We start from the raw sequence: 23,358 nt of genomic DNA, 5'->3' as shown, positions 1-23,358 counted from the left end.
GGAGCTATCTGGGATAAGGTGGGACAGTAACCGGACATTTTCTTTGATTCGGTTATTCACTTGTTTTGGTTGAAGTGGGTACCGATAACAAGTGAATTGCTTTGGCAGATTTCTGTGCTCAGTGTAAGAATGTAGGTTTAACAGCAGCAGAGATAAAAGACAGTATGGGAGCTGCAACAACAACTATCATTGCAACCCTGCTAAATGCAGCTCCTTCACACCACTCTTCCAAGTTAGTTTCCCTGATTCAGCACACTTCTGTTATTTAGGATGATGATTAGGGACTCTCTGGTCCCTAATGTAAAATTCTGCCAGAAAAAAAATTAAATTAATGCAATAGTGCCACACCAGTAAATTCATTTCTGGCCCTAAACAAGCTCCAAAACAAACAGGTTCAAACCAAAATTAACTTCCAATGTGAATTCCGGGTGCATGTATAACATGCACAACAGATGATGTGCTTACATATCTGCCCCCTTTTAAAGATTTCCAAGTAACAAATGGAACTGTTATGAGTCTGCGCAAGTGTGTTTCCAAAATACATAGTTTGACTTCTGATGCACTGCCAAATCTTTCAACCAGAACTACTGATTCCATAAAGGGTCAACCAGTCTGGAAGAAATTGTTACTGAAAACATGCAATTTCTAAAGTCTGCTGGATGAATGCCAGAGTGCAAGCAATGGCTTAAAATAAATAGCTTTTACATCCAGGCAAGGGAATCATTTAGCAAATCACTTAGTGCTGAAGAGACAATTTCCACTCTTCTTGTTTATCCAAGATCAACAAAAAAGCTGCTACTTTTACCTACATTTTCATTCAGATAGCCATATCCAATCTATACGAGACGTGTCCTGGATTTAAAAAAAATATTTTTTATTCTTTCATGGGATGTAGCCATCACTGGTGAGGCCAGCATGTGTTACCCATCCCTAATTGCCCTTGAGTTGAATGGCTTGCTAGGCCTTTGAAGGGGACAGCTCAGAGGCAGGCACATTGCTCTGGGTTTGAAGTCACATGCATGCCAGACTAAGTAGAGATGGCAGATTTCTTTCCTTAAAAGACATTAGTGAACTAGATGGGTTTTTCTACAAAAATCAAAGATAGTTTCATGGTCACCATTACTGAGACTAGCTTTCAATTCCAGACTTATTAATGGAATTCAGATTTCCTTCTTTTAGGGAAGGAAATCTGCTGTCCTTACCTGGTCTGGCCTACATGCGATCCCAGACGCACAGCAATGTGGTTAACTCTTAAATACCCTCTGAACAGGGGATAGGCAATAAATGCTGGCCTAGCCAGTGACGCCCACATCCCATGAACAAATTTTTAAAAAAATCACCAGCTGCTGAGGTGGGATACCTGAGGTGCCCAGGTCCCCAGAGCATTAGCACTACACTGTCATCTTCCCCCACCACCACCTCACCAAATTTAAGATTTAGGAAGTTAACATTAACAAATGCAGCAGAAATTATGCTTTGTTCCTTGATGTGTCTAAGTGCACTGATATATTCACTCTGTATTCTCCATTCTTCCAACATTGACCTACTTCTCATTCCCTATCCTCTGCAGCACTTCAGCCACTATCTGACTGCTCTAGAACCTCTGCCATTTACTACCTTTATCGTATCTTCAAAAATTTCAAGTGTCTGATCTTCACAGTCTACTTGGCACTTTGCCAGGCAGTGCACATAGAGAGGTTTCTGCATAAATGTCTCCAAATTTCTGCTGCACGAGCCTCCTCCCTCAGATGGGCTTTAGCCCTGCAGCTGATTTGCTTTCAAGAATTTAATATTTACTGAGGCCCTCCTTTAACTGTTATTAAATCAACAATGCCAGAGCCCCTTACTTATAGGTTGCATCATACAAGAGAGTGTCCCTTGTACTTTCCTGTCTCTGAATCCTTCCACAATCAGGTGCGTAGTCTCTTCTTGGCAACATTAGAACCCTCAGTCTCTGCCAAATGGCTACAATTCCTCACCATGCAGGACTCTGTCTCGGCTTTTGGATATTGGACTGTGGCCCACCTCTCTGAAAATGCATCCTCCTGTGCCCTGACTCCTAACAATATTGCGAAATGTTTCAGCAACTTGCTACTGCTCCAATACTATGTGTAGATTTCTTCTGCTGTGAAGCATATGGGGAAAATTCTGGCAGCTGTCAGGCTAACCTTTGCACTGGTATTTCACTCCACCTATAGTGAACCAAAAGGTATCTTCTTCCCTGTGAGTCTCCCAGTGCAGACATCTGCATCTTTCAGGTACATCAAATGTCCAACTTTCTTGAGCAGCAATGTAGCAAAATGACAGTCTTAATATTACGTTTAGAATGAAGGCATTCAAATCCTAGGTTTATTGAGTGCAACACAGCAAATATAAAACCTTGAATTTTTCTACCCAATGGGAAAACCCTGAAACCCTCAGCTAAAATGGCTTGTGAACTTCACTGCACAATACCTCTCTTGATTGTGCCAAGGAATAAATTGTGCCACTATCGCAGCAGGGGAAAGCAGATTTCAGTTCAGACTATTTCAAGCATCCTTCTTCAACAATCCCTCCTGTGCCATTAAATGGCACTGATGCAATAGTGGTATCCATCAATAAAGGTAAATATCAAGCTGGGGAAGGGCACTGGACCGTCCAAGAAGAGACATTCTCCTATTGCTCCGACTTTGTCTGTAACAACCTCCAACTGCTTGCCCCAAGAGAGTTGGCTGTTGTCCAAGAGTATTTCTACATGGGCGTTAAGTGAACAAGGAAGACGATGTCACTTATAAAAGATGTTAGACACACCAAAGGTAGGGGAAACACTTGTTGACAGCCATTTACACGAACTTCCTCCAGTTTATAGTCAGGTACTCACGGAGACTGTACCGTTGTCCAGTCCTACTGAGAGCCTCCTTGTTTCTGGATTGAAGGACATGCATGAACATGAAGCTGTAAAAGGAAAATTCTCACTGTAATGCTAGATATGTTCAAAATATTCATGATGACCTGTCAAAATTAATGTTTTAATTCATATTTTAAACTTGTCTACTTTTCAATACAATATTGCTCCATAGTATTCAATAAAAATGCTATAAATTTTCCATTGAGATGTACTACTTGAAACAAAATTGGATATTGCAATAATTTTTAAATTAAAGTGTGCATGCAATTCCCCTTCTCCCAAAGGTTAACATGCATAATGTGACACGATAACTGCACTGAGTTCTTTGCAACGTCAAACAGTTAACTGACTCCTCACTCTAGGCTAGTTGCAAATTCCTACAATTTTAACACTGGGGGACACAATTGCACACAAGACTTCAAAGATCCACAGATCACATTCCTCCACCTGCAAAGACATTTCAAGCATGTTGTAATGCAAGTACAAAAGCGGAAATGTCTCTGCATATAGACCCCGACCTGAGGCTTAAAACCTCAAATCTTGGCATCTGTGCAGCGACTGCTTAAGAGCTGGGTATATGTAGCACAGGAACTTACATAACCAAAACATGACTGCAATTTTAGTGGCAGTGAAGGTGCATTGACAATTTTTCAGAACTTGAGTGTACAGTACACTCACCAATTGTTGTTTGAGATATAGAAACAGAAGTGGTCATAGAGCACCTTGAGCCTCTTCTGGAAAAACAAAATATCAAAGATATAGAATCCCACATCACGAGAGACAAAAACAGCTCAGCTTAGACTTATCAACACTTTCACTCTCACCAGTGTTCCAAGTGGTAGAATAGATGTGCTGATTTTAGTTCATGAAACCTTTTGATTGCTTTTTAACCAGCCAAACAGAAATTTGACCCTTAAAAAAAAACAAGGCATCTATTTTTTACCATTGTGAGCCTACCTGAAGCCTCTAAGAGTACAGTAAGCCATTCCTTAAACTGACAACTCTTGCAAGAAATCTGAACCTTGGATTCCACCCAACAGGCTGGTTTCAGACTGCACTGCTGCCATCAGGAATTGTTGGTAGAAGGACAACACCAAAAGGTAGCATAAAATAGGCAAATTTGACTCTGGGGTATTACTGCAGCCACTTGGAAAGATTGGTCTCATATTATTAGAGATGAGCATTAGTAATCGTACAAATTTCAGCTGGTGCAATGCCCAGAGACACAGTCAGCCATTATAAAAACTGTAGTCTTTGAATGCACAAAGGTTTGCATTTTATTGGGCAAAGAAAAGCAGAGGAGATCATTTTTTTCATCAATTAACACACCAGCAATGTTAAACAGGTCAGCAGAGCTTGTGCATGACCTTCACTAAATAATATGTAACACTCAACGTTTCCAACTTCATAATGCAAGTTCCCATTGTGAGAAGAAAATTAACCATGCTTTTTCAGTTAAGTATAGAAGCAGAGCATTTCACTCAATTCTTTCCTTCTCATTTTCTTCCATTCTTTTTCCTTCACAGCCCACTGACTGTAGGTCACACTCATACTTAGGCACCACACTGTACAGCACTCTTAGCTGACACAAATCAGGCTTTAGTGTGCATTGAATCATATTATTTTCTACATTATAATCAGTGGCCCACCTAATATGGAGCTGCTTTTCTGATTCAGTCTGTCACAAAAAGAACAGAAGTACTTGGTGACATGACATGCACATTTCCCCCCACGAACTCTTCCCTTGACATTTCTCCTCTCATACTCTGGTTATTCCTTTTGAGGAGGTTGTTCCAGACAACAGCAACACCTGACCCAAACAAGCAGTCTTCACCAGAGCAAGTGTCCATGACCTGTTCAATCAAAAGGGTTCATCACCAGTGGGCACAATTCTGTTACTGTCTAAAACGCTCACATCTGGATCTCTGGCAAAGGGGGTGGAGGCAATTCCACAGGAATCAGAAGTAGCAACCTTTGCCAATTTTTCTCCCCCCTCCACTCAAATAAAGGACACATAATGTAATGATCAAATATACATTGGAACATCACTGAATAAAACATTCCTAGCGTAATCCAACAACTAACAAATTACTTCCCTCAAGGTACCACTGATCGCTAAAAAAAAGCAGGAATTCATGGTTGCAGGAATTGATTATCAATGAGTAACTGCAAGTTAAACTGCACATTGTAATTGCACAATAACATTGATGCAATATGTTCAGATGTTTACATTTAGAACCATTTCTACAATTTTGAAAGGACGGTTATGGAATATCAATTGAAGTTGTTTTGTCTTGTCTGAATCACTTTTTTGTACATCTAAAACCCTATCTTTGGCTCAGCTGGAAAAAAAGTAAAACCTCAGTCTCTCTAGAAGCTAATGCTGCACTCTTCAAAGGCAATAGAGCAGCAGGATTTTCATTCTACAGCTTAAGATCCTACGATACTAAGGCCATTCCAATTTTTATCTATTATGATGCTCAGTAACTTTAATAAAAAGCCAAAGGAAAGATGGGACTTTTTTAAAAAAAAAGCAAGTTATGATGATTTCGAATGCATTGTCTGAAAAGGTAGTGGAAACAGATTCAATTGCAAAAGGGAACTGGATACATATTTTAAAAGGAGAATCTTCAATGCAATGGAGAAAGAGACTGGGAAATGGAACTAATTTGGTAGCTCTTCAAAGAGCCACCACAGGCACGATGAGCCAAATCGCCTCGTCTAATGTATGATTCTATTAGCTGTATATCAGTGTTTGTATAACAACCGCAATGTAAAGTTCACAAGTTGAAAATCCCAAACTAGGCCAAGTACCAAATTACACAAGGAAATCTGAGCTTCAACACAAGTATCACAACGTGGAAATTACCTGGACAAGTATTCAAACTGGCACCCGAGAGTCTCAGATGCATATTTCACTTACCAAGCTTCAGTCTGAAACAGTGAACTTTTATAAACTATTTCATTTGCTGCTCCAAAGTTTGATCAATGATGACAGCCAATACAATGTATTGCACAAAATATATTTTCCATTTAACCTAATTAACTACTTTTTACAAGGCTACTCTACTTATTATACAAATGTTTTAATATAAATTCAAAATGCAAGTAACCAACTGTGAAGCTTGTACTCTACATCTGATAAGCAAATGACCAGGCCACAAGTTGCATTTTTCTCCTTCCACGAGGGTTGTGATTTCTACTCAAGTACAATAAACGTGGGTACCAAATACCTGCCTCTCCCCGCTCATTATTTCATCAAGGCAGCACTCCTTGACATGTCAGCATACGACTTGAAATTGGGTGGGTTAAAACTAAGAGATCTGTGTTCACCCAAAATCATTGACATGCCCATTTTTCAGCATGTCACTGGGCAGCAGTTACAAGCAAGAACCCTGGCTTTCCTTCACAACTTTTCCAGTGCAACTTTGTCTTGTCCTTACTCTGCATCTCTCCCCAACAGGTCTGAAGATGGGGAGTTGAACAGAAAATTCACTATCCTGAACTTGCATACTATCCACTGCAGAGTACATTGGAGCAATGCATGACCACAACAACCCCCACACTGCCATAAGGAAAGTTAATCTGCAACAAAAACAAAGAGCTAAAAAATAAAACAAATGAATTGGCCTGAAACTAAACTCTATGGCTCCAATCCAACTCTCAATCTGGTGTCTGGAAGGCCACACTGAAGGAGCCCAGGAATATGTTTGATCAGTTAACAATATCATATTTCATGCTCAGTCTACACTACAAGCAAAGACTGATCACTCGTTTTAATTTCCCATTCTTCCTTTTGGTTTAGAATTTATGCTGCAAATAAGAGCGCTCAGTCCTGCTAATACAAGGAGGAAGGGTAAAGCAGGCAACAGCCAAAGTCGAGAAATACTGAAGGTTAAATCCATCACAGCACCTCGCTGTTCAGTGCTCCTTTTTGTGAATAAGTTGTTTATCATGGTCAGACAGAATAATTTGCACCTCAGGGATACCAAGGGGAAATAAATTATTCATCCTCTCAGCTATAGTACTATATTGTATCCAGAGGTAACATGGTACAGCTGATAATTCTCTGTACCTCCACAGTCAGCAATTCCTACATCTTTTTAGACGTAACCAGGTGATTTTCTCACAATACAGGCACAGGTCAATAGTTCCCCTTTAATTTATACTTTAATCTCCACAGGACTTCACTCTCTCCAACACTGCCTAAACCTATGAGGGCAAAAAAGGCTCTAATGGATTGATAGGAGGGGGGAAAGAGGGGTGATAGGGAAGTGGAGCTAATTGGTTAGCTATTTCAGAGAGTAGACACTGACAGAATGGCCTCCTTCTGTGCTTTACACTTTTATAATTTGCAAGTGATTATGATTTTTGAGGTGGGGATGATGATGGCAGTTTTAAAGCAAGAAATAACAACACCTATTAAGGGTCAATGAGCATTGACTGAGGAGCAGAAATCAGAAATCGAGTAGGCAGGAGCTGGGGACAGATTGGCAAGGTTACAAAAGGAGGAGACATTTCTTATGAAGGAAATGAATATATAAGAGTTGCAGGAGTAGTGTCGTTGAGGTAGGGGAAGAGCAAAATGGAGCTTGAGTCAATCTAAGCTACTTTTGCAACGTTTTCCAGTAAACGGTTGAAGAAACATATTGTTGGAAGTCAAGGAGCAGGGCACCTGATTGTTTTCTTGGTCAAGAAATAGTGCCAAGCATTAGACTGCCTACATTTTAGCAGCGTGATCCTCGAGGAACATTTTCCAAGAAGCTCATGCAAGTTATGTTTGTGAGCTTGTTTTTAGTATCAGGCAGCCCTCATGATCAAAAATATTACAACCTACTGCTGTTAGTTTATATTTTTAACAAATCTAATGTTGTCTTAGGGCTTTGGATAGTCAGAGGTATATTAATTTGTCTCCATGTTCCACCAGAGGATTGAAACAAATGTTAAGGCAAGAGCAGAATAACAGCTACAGATGTTCAGAAAGCCAGGTCAACTTTTACTTTAAAAACACTTGAGGCAAGTTGATAATTCAATTTTGATATTAGGATCTGTTACTTCCAAAAAGAAAACTCACAAATAGGATTTTCTGAGCTTTCCCAGATGTATTCTTTTAATCCTTATTTCATAGCGGTTAACACTCAGGCTGTGTATTTCCAGACGCATTCTTCTTTTTATGTACTTACATGTCATTGAGTGGTAAACGCTTGGCCAGTATTGACCACTGTCTCTCTTAATCCACACACGTATTGTTCTGGAAAGAAAAAAAATGAGCATTACTTTGATTTTTCTTCACACACTCATTCAGTACACAAGAACAAATAGCTGAACTGCTACAGTGTTTTAATTCTCAAAACACTTATTTACATTGGGCTTACCTCTGATTTTTATGCATACACAATCAAAAACAGTACATCACAAGGTCCTGTTTAGGACGTATGGTGATCTGCCAACGCTCAAAATCAAGGCTCATGAATAATGGACACATGGGCATGGTACCAGAAGGCATTATGCTCCCACATATCCAACTCACAGTAAAAGTCAACACTTTCACAATGGCAGAGGAGCAGAGAGAAAAAAAAACAGGTTCACAAATTTGAGATCTCTCAAGTTTGGATTTCACCACCAAATGGTCTGAGCCTCAAACAATGCTGCAACTGTAAAGGCCGCATTCACAATGGCATTTCCTTTGCCATGAATTCTGGAACGTGCCCATGGGTCATCTCCACAGATTTAAACTTTAAATCTGCTTCCCTTAACCTGCTTACAGAATCATTGTTAATTTACAATTCCAACACCTGGATAAAAGATCTGGATCAACACAAGGAAATAGGAAACCAGTTGAAAATAGCTGCTATCCTGTTTGAGCTAGCCAAATACCAATTAAAAGCTACACAAAATGTCGCACAAAGACTTCATTTGCATACCATCAAGGCTACAATGATTACATGATATTAGTGGATTGTAATGGGGGCATTTGATACCAAATATTTTCTTATTTTTGTTAAAAATATGAAAACTTCAAATCAGCAATATGCTCCTAGGTATATCTGCTGTAATGCAAATATAACAGTGAGTAACAGGGCACATCCACTGACACATTTCCAGATGCCTCCTGCAGAAAATGAGCTTGAATCAAGAGTCTTTGCCAAGAGTAACAGCAAGGCAATGAGGACCAATCAGACAAAGGAAGCAGTCCACTTGATCAGCATCCCAGCCACCAGCTTACCATGCCTGCAATTTGTACTATCTACACAGTGCACTGCAGTAACTCATTGAGGCTTCTTCCGTAGCACTTCCCAAACCCATGACCTCCACCAGCTAAAAGGACAAAGACAGCCAATGCTATCACTTCCAAGTCACATACCATCCTGACTTGGACACGTATCACCATTCTTCCCTTGTCATTGCATCAAACTTGTCATCCAACAAGTGAGAGACCATCACTAACATCACTCTGACCCGACTGCAAGAGGCGCAGGACAGAAACATAGAGATGGCATTCCCTCTCTTTGTTTAGTAACACCTCACAGAATATAACTACAGTCAGCATCTTCACCAAGATGGAGAGTGAATCTACATTCCACCATTCCATGCCACTGCACACAGTTCCACTTTGAATATTTGATTTTTAAATGGTTACAAAATTAGGCTTAGAGCAAAGCTATGGGACTTCACCACAAGAATCAACAATTTAAGAGAGAATTGGGGGATGAAAAATAAAAGAATTGCAGGTGCTCGGACTCTTTGACAACTGAATGAGAGCAAATGACTAAAAATCATCTCCAACAGTTTAATTTTAAACCCACACACAAACATTGTAAATTCAGTGTGTCTGACAGAACCCCAAGGACTGAGATTGATTATCCAGGCTTTGTTTCGCAGAGTTCTGGAAAGAGGAACTAACTTAATTCATTGAACCACAGATCTGCTAACATGGGTGTGAGTTTCCCTTAGTCCAAAAATACCAGTGCCCCTGAAAAGTGAACATCCTGTCCTACTAATGCATTTAGCTAAAAGTGCAATATGGGACTGAAATAAAAAGTCTATTTAAAAGTAAATTGCAGTCATTTGAGTTTGAAATCTCTGAAGCATGTGAATGACAGTTCGTTAATCTGGTTAGTATGAAGCAGATAGTGTTTCTGTAGCTATCATTGCCCTAACAGCAACAAGTACAGGTGGGGATTAAAATTACTGTATCTCCAAAACATCTAGCAAGTGTCAATAAATACAAGTCTTATCAAACTGAATCTGAATTCTAGGTCTGTCTCTCTGTATAGCTCATCAGTTTACATAGAAGAGGTCATGTGGTTTCACTAACACTGATTTCAACTTTTATAAAAAATTGGTAAATAGCTAACTGACTCCCTTTTTCAATCTTTATAGCCTTGGTTTACATGTTCAATGTTTCATTGAGGGCTACAATCCCAAACAATGCCTTTCTTGAGTACCAGCTTCACAAATGCTTCAACAGGCTGTCAGAGGTTTACTTCCTGCACTCTGCTCCAAGGTTCAATGGTCCCAATACTGTCAGCTGCCTAGGTTAGCAAAGGCACTTTTCACTCGACAAGACAATCCAGAAACACTGCAACAGCTCGAATAAGACTGCCGTTTTTTAAAAATTCATTGCTTGAAAGGGAGGTGGAATTAGGTTCCATAGTAACTTTTAATAAGGAATTGGATAAATGAAAGAAAAGGAGAAACTTTCACAGCTATGGGGAAGAACAGGGCAGTGGGACTAACTGGATAGCTCTTTCAAAGAGCTGGCACAGTCACATCGGGCTAAAAGGTTTTCTATGCTGTAAGATTCTAAAAACACAGTCAGTCGTTTCATATGCAATAGACAGGAAATCAGCATTTTATCAGCCTTTGGAACTTTCGATGTAAAAAGCAGTAAAAGTAGAAATTATTCAGTTCTATCTTACTGATTTAAAGGGAATTTCTTCTTAGATTTTTAGCATTGCTGCAGCTTTACTGGAATCTCCCTACCCAAATGGGATAGCAATTTTGTTATCTCACTGCCAGAATGAGTCTTTGACTTAGTCATAGCATTCCAGTCTCTCAGTCAGAGGACGCTGGGTTCAAATCCCACTCCAGACAATCCAGCCAAGTGGATACTGGAGCTCCAGTTCTGAATTCTGGGGTGACATCCAAACTGGATACTCACATCTGGTGGGTTTGGGAGCCCTCACCCGTCACATGGATTGTGGGTGCCCATAAAATCCTCCCGCCATAGAGGACTAACCCTATAATCAATGACTTGGATGAAGGAACTGAAGGCACGGCTGCTAAATTTGCTGATGAGACAAAGATAGGTAGGAAAGTAAATGGTGAAGAGGATGTAAGGAGGCTACAAAGTGACATAAATAGGTTAAGTGAGTGGGCAAAGATCTGGCAAATGGAAGTATAATGTGGGCAAATGTGAAACCATTCATTTTGGCAGGAAGAATAAAAAAACTAATTATCTAAATGGTGAGAGATTGCAGAGCTGTGAGATTCAGAAGGATCTGGGTATCCTAGTGCATGAATCACAAAAAAAATCCTTTCAAGAATGGATGAAGACAACAGAATAACATTAGAAAAAACATTAGTGACCTTCTTCCAGCTGGCATTTTAACTATTAAGGTTTTAGAAACGATGAGTGATCTTAATAGGTCATGACTGGAAAACACATTTTACAGAAGCATCGACAACTTCCTCCCACTTGGCTACCCACGTCTGAGAACCCAACATTAGCTGAAAACAAGTGATGATTATTGGAGAAATTTTCAGCTTCCCATGAAAATGCTTCATCTTTAGCCCTTCATTTCATATCAATCGAGAGTGGTTACTGGGTAACCAAGCTGAATGCGGATAAATGTACATTTGGCCAAATCTATTGGTCCTCAATAGACCAACCCATCACCTTCTCAGCGCCCACGCCCCTCCCTTCAAGCCAACCACACCCCCCCCCCAACTCACTCTCCCCTCACCCCCCTCTCCCCACCATCACATACCTTCCCGTTCATCCCTCACAACCCACAACTTCTCCCCTCACAACCACCATCTCCCCTCAGAAACCCCACCCCCTCACCGCATGCCCTCAAACCCCTCCCGGCCTCAACCCCTCCCCACACAAACCCTCACACACTCCCTTCGCTTCCCCCACTCCCTTCCCTCGCTCCTACACCCCCTCCCCTCACACACCCCACCCCCTCCCCTCACACACCCCAACCCCTCCCCTCACACACCCCAACCCCTCCCCTCACACACCCCAACCCCTCCCCTCACACACCCCAACCCCTCCCCTCACACCCATCCGCCCCCCCATTCTCCCTTTGGGCGCACACCCCCTCCCCAACCACTCCCCTTGTGTGTGCAGCCCCCATCGCATCCCCCCTCACGCGTGTCCCCCTGAACACTGCCCTTCCCCTACTCCCTTCACATGTGCGCGCCCCCGCCACTGCCCCTTCTCCTCTCATGCACGCATTCCTGCCTCCACCCGATTTCTCCTCGAGCACGCGCCGTGGCCCCTCACCCCACCTTGTCCCTTTGTGCTCGCCTCCACCGGTCCCCTGCTTCCCTTCTCGGACCCACTCCCTTCTCACCCCACCCTTCTCAGGCCCCGTACTTTCTGCACCCTGCCACTCCCTTCTTGGGTCACCTCCCCTCTGCCCTCTCAGGGTCACTCCCCCATTTCTTCTCAGAACCCCTCACCCTTTCTCAGATTCCTTCCCCCTTCTAGATTCCCCCCTTTCCCTTCTTGGATCCCTCTCCCCTTTTTGCACCCTCCCTTCTCGGACCCCCTCCCCCTCCTCCATTCTCAGACCTGCTCCCCGCTACCACTACTCCCTTCTCAAGCCCCCTCCCAGCTCCCCTTCTCAGACCCCTTGCCCTCTCACCCCATACCTTCCATCTCCATCCACCCTCCGCCCCCTCCTCAGACTCCCTCCCCTCCCACCTCCCCTCCTCGGACCACCTCCCCTCCCACCTCGGACCCCCTCCCCTCCCACCTTGGACCCCCTCCCTTCCTTTCCCACCTCCCTTCCTTGGACCCCCTCCCCTCCCCTCCTTGGACCCCCTCCCCTCACCTCCCATTCTCAGAAACCCTCCCCTCCCACCTCCCCTTCACAAACCCTCTCCCCTCCCACCTCCCCTACTCGAACCCTCTCCCCTCCCACCTCCCCTACTCGAACCCTCTCCCCTCCCACCTCCCCTACTCGAACCCTCTCCCCTCCCACCTCCCCTACTCGAACCCTCTCCCCTCCCACCTCCCCTACTCGAACCCTCTCCCCTCCCACCTCCCCTACTCGAACCCTCTCCCCTCCCACCTCCCCTACTCGAACCCTCTCCCCTCCCACCTCCCCTACTCGAACCCTCTCCCCTCCCACCTCCCCTACTCGAACCCTCTCCCCCCCACCTCCCCTACTCGAACCCTCTCCCCTTCCACCTCCCTTACTCAAACCATCTCCCCTCCCACCTCTCTTACTCGAACCATCTCCCCTCCCACCTCCCCTACTCGAACCCTCTCCCCTCCCACCTCCCCTACTCGAACCCTCTCCCCTCCCACCTCCCCTACTCGAACCCTCTCCCCTCCCACCTCCCCTACTTGAACCCTCTCCCCTCCCACCTCCCCTACTCGAACCCTCTCCCCTCCCACCTCCCCTACTCGAACCCTCTCCCCTCCCACCTCCCCTCCCCTACTCGAACCCCCCGCCCTCTCTCCCCCATACCTCTCGTCTCCATCCACCCTCCTCCCCTCCACCTCCCCTCTCCCCGGTCCTCCATCCCTGTGCCCTCCCGTTACTTCCCTCCCTGTCCCCGTACGGACCTGTCCTCACTGACACTGATCACTCCATCCTCTTTGGGGATGATGGCCGCCATGTTCACTACATCCTGGGAGCCCTCGATCTTGCTGAGCAGGACGGGTCTCCGTGTGAGAGCCTTGGGGTTGCTCTCCGCCGCCATGGTGATGAACCGCGCCGCCCAAGCCCTGCGTCACTCCAACCACGGCGCAGCCACCGCCGCGCAACTCCGGAAACCACTGCCGCCGTGCAGCTCCAAAACCCGTCCGGCCTGTGCAGCAGTGAAATGCTTCCGCCGGAAGTGAAGGAACGGGATGATTAAAGCCTCCTGGTGGAATCTGTGTGTTGGAATGAATGAAGTAACTTACAGTGGTTTTAGGATTTAGCTATTTTGATGTCGATATCGATTTTAAACACATCTCCACGAATGTAAATGGATTTTCTGCCTGTATCAGTTTTGCGTGATATTCCTCCCGGAATCACAGAAGTGTCACGGTGTAGAAGGAGGCCATTCGGCCCATCGTGCCCGCATCAGCTCTCTGAGCATTTTAACTCAGTGCCAATCTCCTGCCTTTTGTCCGTAACCCTGCACATTGTTTCTATTTTAACAATCATTCAATGCCCTCTTGAATGCCTCATTGAACCCGCCTCCACCACACTTCCAGGCAGTGCATTCCAAACCCTAACTACTCACTGTGGAAAAAATATTTTCTCACCTCACGTTTGCTTTTTTTTTTGCAAAACACTTTAAAACTGTGCTCTGGTTCACGATCTGCGGGAACAGTTTCTCTCTCTCTCTACTCTGTCCACACCCCAGCACTCAACTAATTATGATATATTTCATTTTGAAGAATAAACATCATTCCATATGTCCACCTGCATACCTTTTAATATGGAGTCTAATCGCATGTTTGCACACACTCCCTTTCAGCTTTATCATTCAAAATTCTAATGTCCACATTTGTAATAAAAACGGTCTGTAAACTTGTCATGCTGTGGCATTGCATGTAGCAGGAGACTGTCATTACAGTGCCACAAGTTTACATTTACGTTTGTGGATCGAGGAACTTGACTGGAACAATATGGTTTAAAATGTGGAATTAATTACCTCTATTCACCTTGTCCAAATTATCCCCGCTCTCTACAACCCCACATCACCTAAAGATTACATCTGGTTTTTACTCACAGTGTGTATTGTCACAGATGTTTGACAAGTAACAAATAAAATTTTGTGTTTCCATGCACATTCTATCTATAAAAAAAATTATAGCCTATTAGCAATTTTTACAAACCATGTACACACTGGTGTTGCCAACCCTGACTACATGTTTACCTGGAGGTTTCACCTGACTTACCTCCTCCAACCAACATGCCCCACGCAAGCATCATTACCACCTGACAAGTCTAGCATCATGGTGTTTTGCCTTTCTACCCCAATTGGGTGCTTCCTGGTGTCAGCCAAACAACCTTTTTCCCATCACCAATACTTTATAAACAAAAAGCAATCAATGAAAAGGTTAAGAAAAAACATATTTTTCAATTATGATTTTTATCCCTGCATGGTTACTTGTAGCAGTGCTTTGGAGGTTAATGTTTAATTCCTAGGGTCTCCAGGGGAATGGCAAACTTCATTCACATATATAATGGAAATTGTCTTTATAACAATTACAATGATGAATTTCACTTGGGACTCAGAAGTGCAACTTCTAAATTTGCACATGCAACCAAATCTGAAGTTAATCTGGAGGAAGATTGCAACAACATACAAGAAGACATTAATCATCTTGCACAATTGTCATATAATTAGCAAATAAATTGCAATATAATTAAGCATGAGGGGCTAGACTTTTGTAGGAAGAATAAGGAGGCCACATACTGCTTGGATAATAACAGTCCAAATAGGGTTGAAGAACAAAATGATCTGGGAGTACCAACAGAAAAAAAATCATGAGAAATATTGACTCAGGCGAATAAGGCCATTAAAAAGCAAGCAAAGTATTGGGATTTATTGCTAGAGGCCGGAATTGAAAAACAGGAAAGTTATGTTAAAATTGTACAGAAGCTTGGTTAGGATATACTTGGAGTGCCATGCACAGTTCTAGTTTTCATATTATAAGAAGGATACAGCACATTACAGAAGGTGCAAAAAAATTCATACGTATGATACCAGAACTGAGAGGTTATAAAAACCAAGAAAGATTGCACAGGCTGGGCATCTTTTCCCCAGAAAAGAGAAAGCTGAATGATAACATTTTTGATGGGTGATCAAATGGCATATTATTAAAACTCTATTATACAATACACAATATCTGTCTAAAAAACCTAATTCATACTGTCGTGATTCTTGGTTACATTTTTATTAAAAGGTATATAATTATTTCTAATTAATTCTCAGCATGTGGATGCTGCTAGAAAGGCCAGTATTTGCTACCCATCTCCAGGGCGAAGGTGGTGATGGCTCTACTTCTTCAACCACTGCAGTCCATGTGGTGGAAATATCCCTACAGTGCTATTAGGTAAAAAGTTCCAGGATTTTAACGCAGAAACAATGAAGCGATTACATGTCCAAGTCTGGCTGGTACGTGGCTTAGAGGAAAACGTGGAGGTGATGATGCTTTCATGTATCTGTTGTTCTTGTCCTTCTAGGTGATTCAGATTGTGGATTTGGGAAGTCCTGCTAAAGAAGCCTTGGCGAATTTGACAATTATCCTGTAGATAGCACACATTACAGCCACTGTAAGCTGGTTTTGGAGGAAGTGAATGTTTAAGCTAGTAGATAAGGTGCCAATCGAGCAAACCACTTCATCCTGCATAAAGTGATAGGACAATATTATAGTAATGGTGGTACAGTTGCAGGCTCCAACCACTGAGTAGTGCTGTTGTATTCTTTGCAACTCCTCTAAGCTTAGGTCCCCAAATCCCTGGTTCGAAGCGGTAACCATTAATCATCTTTTCAAAACATGTTTAATTTAGAAAGTAGTTTTCTTAAAATAGTTTTGTTTTTTGTTGCTACATTTGTAAATAAATTCTAGCCAACTCAGCCTGAGTCCTATTGGGTCCACCATTTTCCTCCTTAAGGTTCAGGTGTTGAGCCAGTACTTCAACAATTTCTGCCTCTTTATCCCCTACTTTTAAATCTATTTCCAATTTCCCTGCCACCATCTTCAAATTAACCTTTGTTAATTGTTGCAAGGCATTCACAGACAAGTCCTCCTGCTCCAAAATGCCTGAACAATAGATGTACCCATGCCAACTGTTAAATGAATACAGCAAAAGTAACTGTGAATTATTGTTTGTTTAAGCCCTGACAAATTCCAGTGCATTTGTCTCCCTGTCTAAGTATTTGTATCCTGCAAAAGCCCCCAATTTGTTACGATCCCCTAGAAGCCAATAACGTTTTTAAAAGATTTGAATTCCCAGTGACCAACTTAAAGAAATCGCATGACAAGATTTTACGTTTTAAGACTTCTACCATAACAAACAAAATAAATCTACATTAACTAAACATTACTAAGGAGGCAAATAATCCACACCATACAAAGTGATGACGGCCCCACCTGTTGATGATGCACCTCCTGGTTGTCTGCGATCACCAACCATAATCTGTTAACTGACCCAAGTGGTGAAGTCCCAAATTTCAACCTTCCATGGAAAATTTGGACAACTCTCAACCACTTGAGGATAGGCCAGGGAAGATGTGAAACATGAGGAACAAGTGGACCATGAGGAACAGCTCCAAGTGTGATTGTCGCCATCCAAGTCAAACCATTTCCCACATACTGAACTTCTGCCCTGAGAGATCCATTCCTGATAGCATCACAACCATTCACACTGCGTCATCTGAAGCTATTGAATGGATTGTTAACTTCAACATCAAACTATAAATGTTTGCCCAGTCAAATGAGTTAAAAAAAACAGCTAATACACTAAACTACAAAAAAGACATCCTTTATTAGCATTTTAACTCAAAAACCCTATGCCACTTTTATATAAAACAGCACGGTCTCCGCACAATTGTAGTCTTTATAAGAAACAATCCAAAATTACTCCCAGCTTCCTCCCTGTTCTGCTGGGTTGAAACGTCTGGTAACTGAAGGTCCTTTCCCTCAGTCTTCTGAGAAATCCCAAACTGACCTCCAGCACCATGGCTCACTCTGATGATTCCTTCCCCAAGCCACACCAGGATGTCTTTTCCAGCGTTTTTAATTTCCAAGGGTTCCTTCTTCTACCAGAGAACGTCCTCCAACCCACATTCTGTCTGGTAGCTACGAGAGGAGGAACAGTCTTTTCCCCTCTGCTGACCACAGCAACTGCTTTCTGTGGCTCTCTCTCTTTGGAAATCTCTATCTCTATCCAGGTTTTTTTTAAATCAGACTGCCTGAGAGTCTGTAAGTCAACCTACGACAATGTTAGCTGTTCCGTCCTTTGTTCTTAGGTGTTAACCCTGGTGCATGGATTTCAATTGACTTGACCTGGGTTCACTGTTCCCATGGTAACCAGGTACAAAGGATTATCGTTGGGCGGAGCTAGTTGCAGGTCACATGCTCTATTTTCATTATTCCATTTTACTTTTAATTAAAGTAACAGTTTAAAACATAACCACCTAATAAAACCTTGCATTCTTAATACACTCTTGATAAGCAGTTTGCAAAGGCATACTACCTTAATGAACCACGTTTGCAGATACACTGTACCCCCAACTTTACTGGGATATAGTCTTCCCTACCCATGTTCATTCTGATACTGTTTCCTCTACTTCACCACAGTTAATTTGGACCATTTACTATTGTGTTCTGCTCTGAGGCAGGTCATAACTAAGTCTCGCTGATAAGCTACTTTGGCCACTTGCTAAAGAAGAGGAGTGAAGGTGGTTTCATTTGCCTTTCTCATAGTTTTTATCTTCAAGTACTGTAACCAAGCTTAAAGAGCCCCAACTACCAGTCAGCTTAATGTCAGTAGGGGAAATAATGGAATCCTTACTAAAGGAGAGAATAGAAGAACATGTAAAAATTTAGAGGGGCCGGATGGCCTGCTTCTGCTCCTATTTTGTATGTTCATATGTAAATTAGAAATATAATAATGAATAGTATGGCTTTCAAGAGGCAAATATTGCTTGACCAACCTTATTGAAGTTTTTGATGAGGTGACAGAGAGTAGACAATGATAGTGCAGTACGTGTAATTTATCTGGATTTTCAAAAGGCCTTTGATAAGGTGCCCCATAATAGACTAATGAATAAGGTCAGAGAATGTAGAGTCAGGCGACAAGTGGCAGAATGAATTGCTCGCTGCCTTCATGACAGAAGGTTGAGAGTGGGAGTAAAGGGGTTCTTATTCAGAGTGGGAGAAGGTGGGAAGTCATGTTCCACAAGGATCAGTGCTGGGACCACCGCTGTTCACAATTTACATTAACGATTTGGACTTTAGAATCAAAAACACAATTGGGGTGGGGGTGTGGGGCGGGCAGTTAGTCAGTACTGTGGAGGGCTGCAGCTAATTATGGGAGGAAATGAATAAACTTGCAGAATGGGCAAATAATTGGCAAATGAATTTCATCTCAGTTAAATGTGAGGTAGTACATTTTGGTTGGAAGAACAAGAGTCACTTGTTACTTGGGAGTCTAGGTAGGGTAGAGGAACATTGGGATCTGGAAGTACAAATACATCAATCATGAAAAGTTGTGCTATAAAAAAGCAAAGCAAACACTAGGTTTTATTTCTAGAGGTATAGAATTGCAAAATAGGAAGTTATATTAAACCTGTATAGAACCTTGGTTAGGCCACTTGGTTAGAGTATTGCGTGCACTTCCAGTCACCATATTAAAAAATAATATAGAGGCACTGGAGAGGGTGCAGAGAAGATTAACAAGGCTGATACTAGGAATGAACAGAAATATATATCAGGAAAGGATTGAAATGCTGGATCTCTACCCTCTTAAAAAAGGAAGGTCTTTAAAACGATGAAAGGTTTTGATGGAGTGGATACAGAGAGAACGTTTCCTCCTGTGGGGAAGAACATAACTAGAGACCATCAATATAAGATAGTCACCAAGAAACCCAGTTGGAAATTTAGAAGAAACTTCCTTACCCAAAGAATGAGAAGAATGTGGAACTCACAGGGAGTGTTTGAACTGAATAATACAGATGCATCTACAGGAAAAGGGAATAAATAGATGGTTACGACAGTAAATTCAGATGAGAAAAAAAATGGAAGGAAGTTTGAGTAGAGCATAAACACCAGCATGGACTGATTGGGCCAAATGGCCTGTTTCTGTGCTGTGCTAGATAATCCTATGTACTCTTTATGATGTTGGGGAGAAGAGGTACCACACCCATAGCATGCAATTGCCTCCACTGGATGTCAACCTACCCTAGTGCTCAGAACTTGTGCTCTGGTCTCTACTTGTTGGGGCTGAGTGGAGTGGAATTTGAAACAAATTCTTTTCTGCTGGAGGTCTACCCGGTATTTAGAGAATAGTTTAGTCTACACTTCATTGAATCATAGCATGGTTACAGCACAGAAGGAAGCCATTCGGCACATTGACCGTGTAGGCTCTCTGCAAGAGCAACTCAGCTAGTCCCAATCCCCTGCTCTTTTCCTGAAGTCCTGCACATTTTTCCTCTTCAGATGTTTCTCCAATTCCCTTTAGAAAGCCATAATTGAATGTGCCTCCACCAGACTCTCAGGTAGTGCAGCCCAGATCCTAACCACTCACTGCATGAAAAAGGTTTTTCTCATGTCACTGTTGGTTCTTTTGCCATTCACCTTAAATTGGTGTCCTCTGGTTCTTGGCCCTTCTGCCAATGGGAACAGTTTTTCATAGCATGCATGATGTCAACCCAGTGTTCATAGCTTGGGCTCTGGTCTCCACTAGCTGAAGCTGAGTGTGGTGGGGCTCACACTATATATCCACTGATTCAGAGTCAGAGAACAGAGTTAAGCTGTTCATGTTATTCATGCCCCAGTTCAAGCTGTCACTCATGGTGGTGGAATTTTAGGATTCATTACAAAAATATAGAGAATAAAGTTTCCAAGTGGTAATGATTAACCCATATAAAACTGCATTAAGATCTCAGAAACTTTGGAGAGAGAACACACAACAAATATTCTCTAGAATCTCATTGGATATGAGGAAATACAAATATGAGGAAAGACTTGCAAATTGTATTCTTCATTCGAACAAATTATGAAATGATATATGTATTTAAAATTATAAAATGATGGGGCAGGGTAGGAAGAAGCAGGCTATTTCCAATATCTGAGGAGTCTACAGGGAACATTATTTTTACCAGTTCTTATATGTTATATAAGGGAAGTTTGAGCTCTTGAGCTGAACACAATAGCATCTTTATCACTGGCATAATCCATAAATCAATAAATTTTGATTTGAACTCTCCCACACAGTCAGTATTTGCTGGATTTATCAGGATTTAAGAGCCTATTTGCTCATATTGAGATTTGGGTTCATCCCAGTTTAAGATCAATGCAGAAACTCTGGCTCGTGGATCATCGTGGTCAATCTATAAAACAAAGGGTGGCAAATCATAAAATTAAGTAAAATAACTAAGGAAAGGCTTATTTGACAGAGCTGAAATAAAAGTATGCAATGCTGGAAATGGATGATCTGGCAGCATCTTCAAAGAGAGAAACAGAGCTAATTAAGCTGTTCATGTTATTCATGCCCCAGTTCAAGCTGTCACTCATGGTGGTGGAATTTTAGGATTCATTACAAAAATATAGAGAATAAAGTTTCCAGGTGGTAATGATTAACCCATATAAAACTGCATTAAGATCTCAGAAACTTTGGAGAGAGAACACACAACAAATATTCTCTAGAATCTCATTGGATATGAGGAAATACAAATATGAGGAAAGACTTGCAAATTTGTATTCTTCATTCGAATCAAATCAGAAAGAAAAATGTTAACAATGTTAAAAAATATTTAAGAAGTGCAGAGGCAAAGAAAAGAAATGGTCTCTTAAAGGGTGGAAGGCAAGAGAAATTAAATGTTAAAAGGGATGATGGGACAGGGCAAAAGGTAGTAGTAACGGACAAGCAAAGAAACAAGGAGTCTAGAAGAAATGCAAATGGGGATTACTGAATTGTTTCCGTTATAAACAGCTGCTGTCCAAAAAAATGGAGACACAGGCTATGATCTGAAATTGTCTGAACTCAGTCTTGAGTCTGAAAGGATATAAAGTGCCTCATTGAAAGAGCTTCATTGAAACAGTGGATGTAAAAGATCCCATGACTCTATTTTGAAGGGGAGTTATCCTCGAAGTCGGCCAATCTTTACCCTTCCATCAACACAGAAAACAGACTATCTGGTCATGAACACGTTGCAGTTTGTGGGAGCTTGCTGTGCACTAATTGGCTGCCCGATTTCCCATGTGGCAACAGATCAAAGTAAGTCCTTAATTGCTTGTAAAGCACTTTGGTTCATCCTGTTTGTGAAAGGCATGCAAGCACCAAATGTTTATTTTCTCCAACATTAACTCTGGTTCTCCCTTCAGAGATGGCAGCTGGACTTGGAGGGTGTTTCAAACATTTTCTGAGGTGTCCAGCCCCTGCAGCAGTGTTTATTTTTGCTTTTGTTATTTTTTGACAAGTATCTATGTGGCATTCCTCTGACTCATGGCACTGGAATCGTCCTTCGCGCACTGCGCATGTGCAAAGATTGGAACGGGAATTCGGCTTTGAAAAAGGCCGCGCATGCGCAGGCGGACGGCGAGGCGCGCTCACACCGAGCCCGGCGCGGGCATGTGCAGCGTTTTGAGGAAAGGTGGGGGGGGGGGGGGGGCGTCTGGCGCGGCGCCCGGCCGGAGGGGCGGGGCATAACATACAAATGAAGGGCAGGCCGCCAACCAATCAGCGCGAGCGGTGGGCGGAGGGAGCGCTTCACATGACGCGGTGGCGGGTGGCGGGGGGAGGGGGGAGGGGGAGTTAAAAGGAGAAGCAAAGTTGTGCGGAGCGGCATTTAAGAGAGGGACAGGCACGGGGTTGGAGTTCAGGGCGGTGGGGTGGGGGGGGGGAAGAGAAGAGACAAGAGCTCCAGAGTTCACGGAGTTGGGGAGGGGGGGGTAAAGAAAAAGGGAGGGAGGGAGTAACAGACAGACACAAGAGAGACCCTCACCACCCCCCCCCCCACCCAACTATCCAACCCCCCCCCCCCCCTACAGAAAGTTGGAGCGAGAAGTACCCGCTGGACTGGAGAGTCGAGCAGAGTTAACCCCACAAACTCCGAGGCCGCCTCCTCGGCTTCGAGTTTGATCACAATACACTTAACCCACCACCCCCGGCCGGACTGACTGACCACCCGCCCCCTCCCCCACCTCACCCTAAACCCCTCACCCCCACCTCACCCCCCCCCACCTCACCCTAAACCCCTCACCCCCACCTCACCCCCCCCACCTCACCCTAAACCCCTCACCCCCTCACCATGCCCATCTTACTTTTCCTCATAGACACGTCCGCCTCCATGAGCCAGCGCACCCACTTGGGCACCACCTACCTGGACATAGCCAAAGGCGCGGTTGAGACCTTCATGAAGGTAAAAAGAAAAGGGACTGGGGGGGGGGGGGGGGGGAAGCTAGGCCTCAGGCCCCGCGCTAACGCCGAATGAGATCCTAACTTGTCTCTCTCTCTCTCCCCCACCCTCCCCCTCCTCCATCTTCTTCCCCCCCCCCCCCC

The 23,358-nt window shown here is 43.1% G+C and overlaps 2 protein-coding genes and 1 long non-coding RNA gene across 16 annotated transcripts in view; 1 reads left to right on the top strand and 2 right to left on the bottom strand.

Annotated features, from left to right (window-relative positions):
- wdfy2 (WD repeat and FYVE domain containing 2) overlaps positions 1-13,904 on the bottom strand; it is a 41,765-nt gene extending 27,861 nt beyond the window's left edge. Inside the window, exons 1-3 of one of the 2 annotated variants that reach the window (XM_041211423.1) lie at positions 13,695-13,902; positions 8,071-8,138; positions 2,861-2,934 (exon numbers count right to left, since the gene is read on the bottom strand). In XM_041211423.1, coding sequence (XP_041067357.1) covers positions 2,861-2,934; positions 8,071-8,138; positions 13,695-13,831 — 279 coding nt within the window. In that variant the 5' untranslated portion in view covers positions 13,832-13,902. Of the gene's footprint in view, positions 1-2,860; positions 2,935-8,070; positions 8,139-13,694 lie in introns of both variants that reach the window. The other variant, XM_041211424.1, reaches the window with a different exon arrangement.
- Positions 13,905-15,658: 1,754 nt separating this feature from the next.
- LOC121290552 lies at positions 15,659-23,208 on the bottom strand. The gene is made up of 3 exons (XR_005945839.1): positions 23,180-23,208; positions 19,755-19,816; positions 15,659-16,475 (listed from the first exon to the last, which is right to left on the bottom strand). It is a non-coding gene; the product is annotated as an uncharacterized LOC121290552 (long non-coding RNA).
- Positions 23,079-23,358, top strand: part of LOC121290549 (integrator complex subunit 6-like) — a 111,387-nt gene continuing 111,107 nt past the window's right edge. For all 13 annotated transcript variants that reach the window (XR_005945828.1, XR_005945831.1, XR_005945829.1 and 10 more), the window contains exon 1: positions 23,079-23,218. Coding sequence is in view for 4 of the 13 variants with exons in the window: in XM_041211068.1 (XP_041067002.1) it covers positions 23,108-23,218 (111 nt within the window). In the remaining 9 variants the exon portion in view is untranslated. The remainder of the gene's footprint in view (positions 23,219-23,358) is intronic.

The sequence above is a fragment of the Carcharodon carcharias genome, chromosome 18, assembly GCF_017639515.1.
Source record: "Carcharodon carcharias isolate sCarCar2 chromosome 18, sCarCar2.pri, whole genome shotgun sequence".
Lineage (NCBI taxonomy): Eukaryota > Metazoa > Chordata > Chondrichthyes > Lamniformes > Lamnidae > Carcharodon > Carcharodon carcharias.
This window is presented reverse-complemented; position numbering and strand designations above follow the sequence as displayed.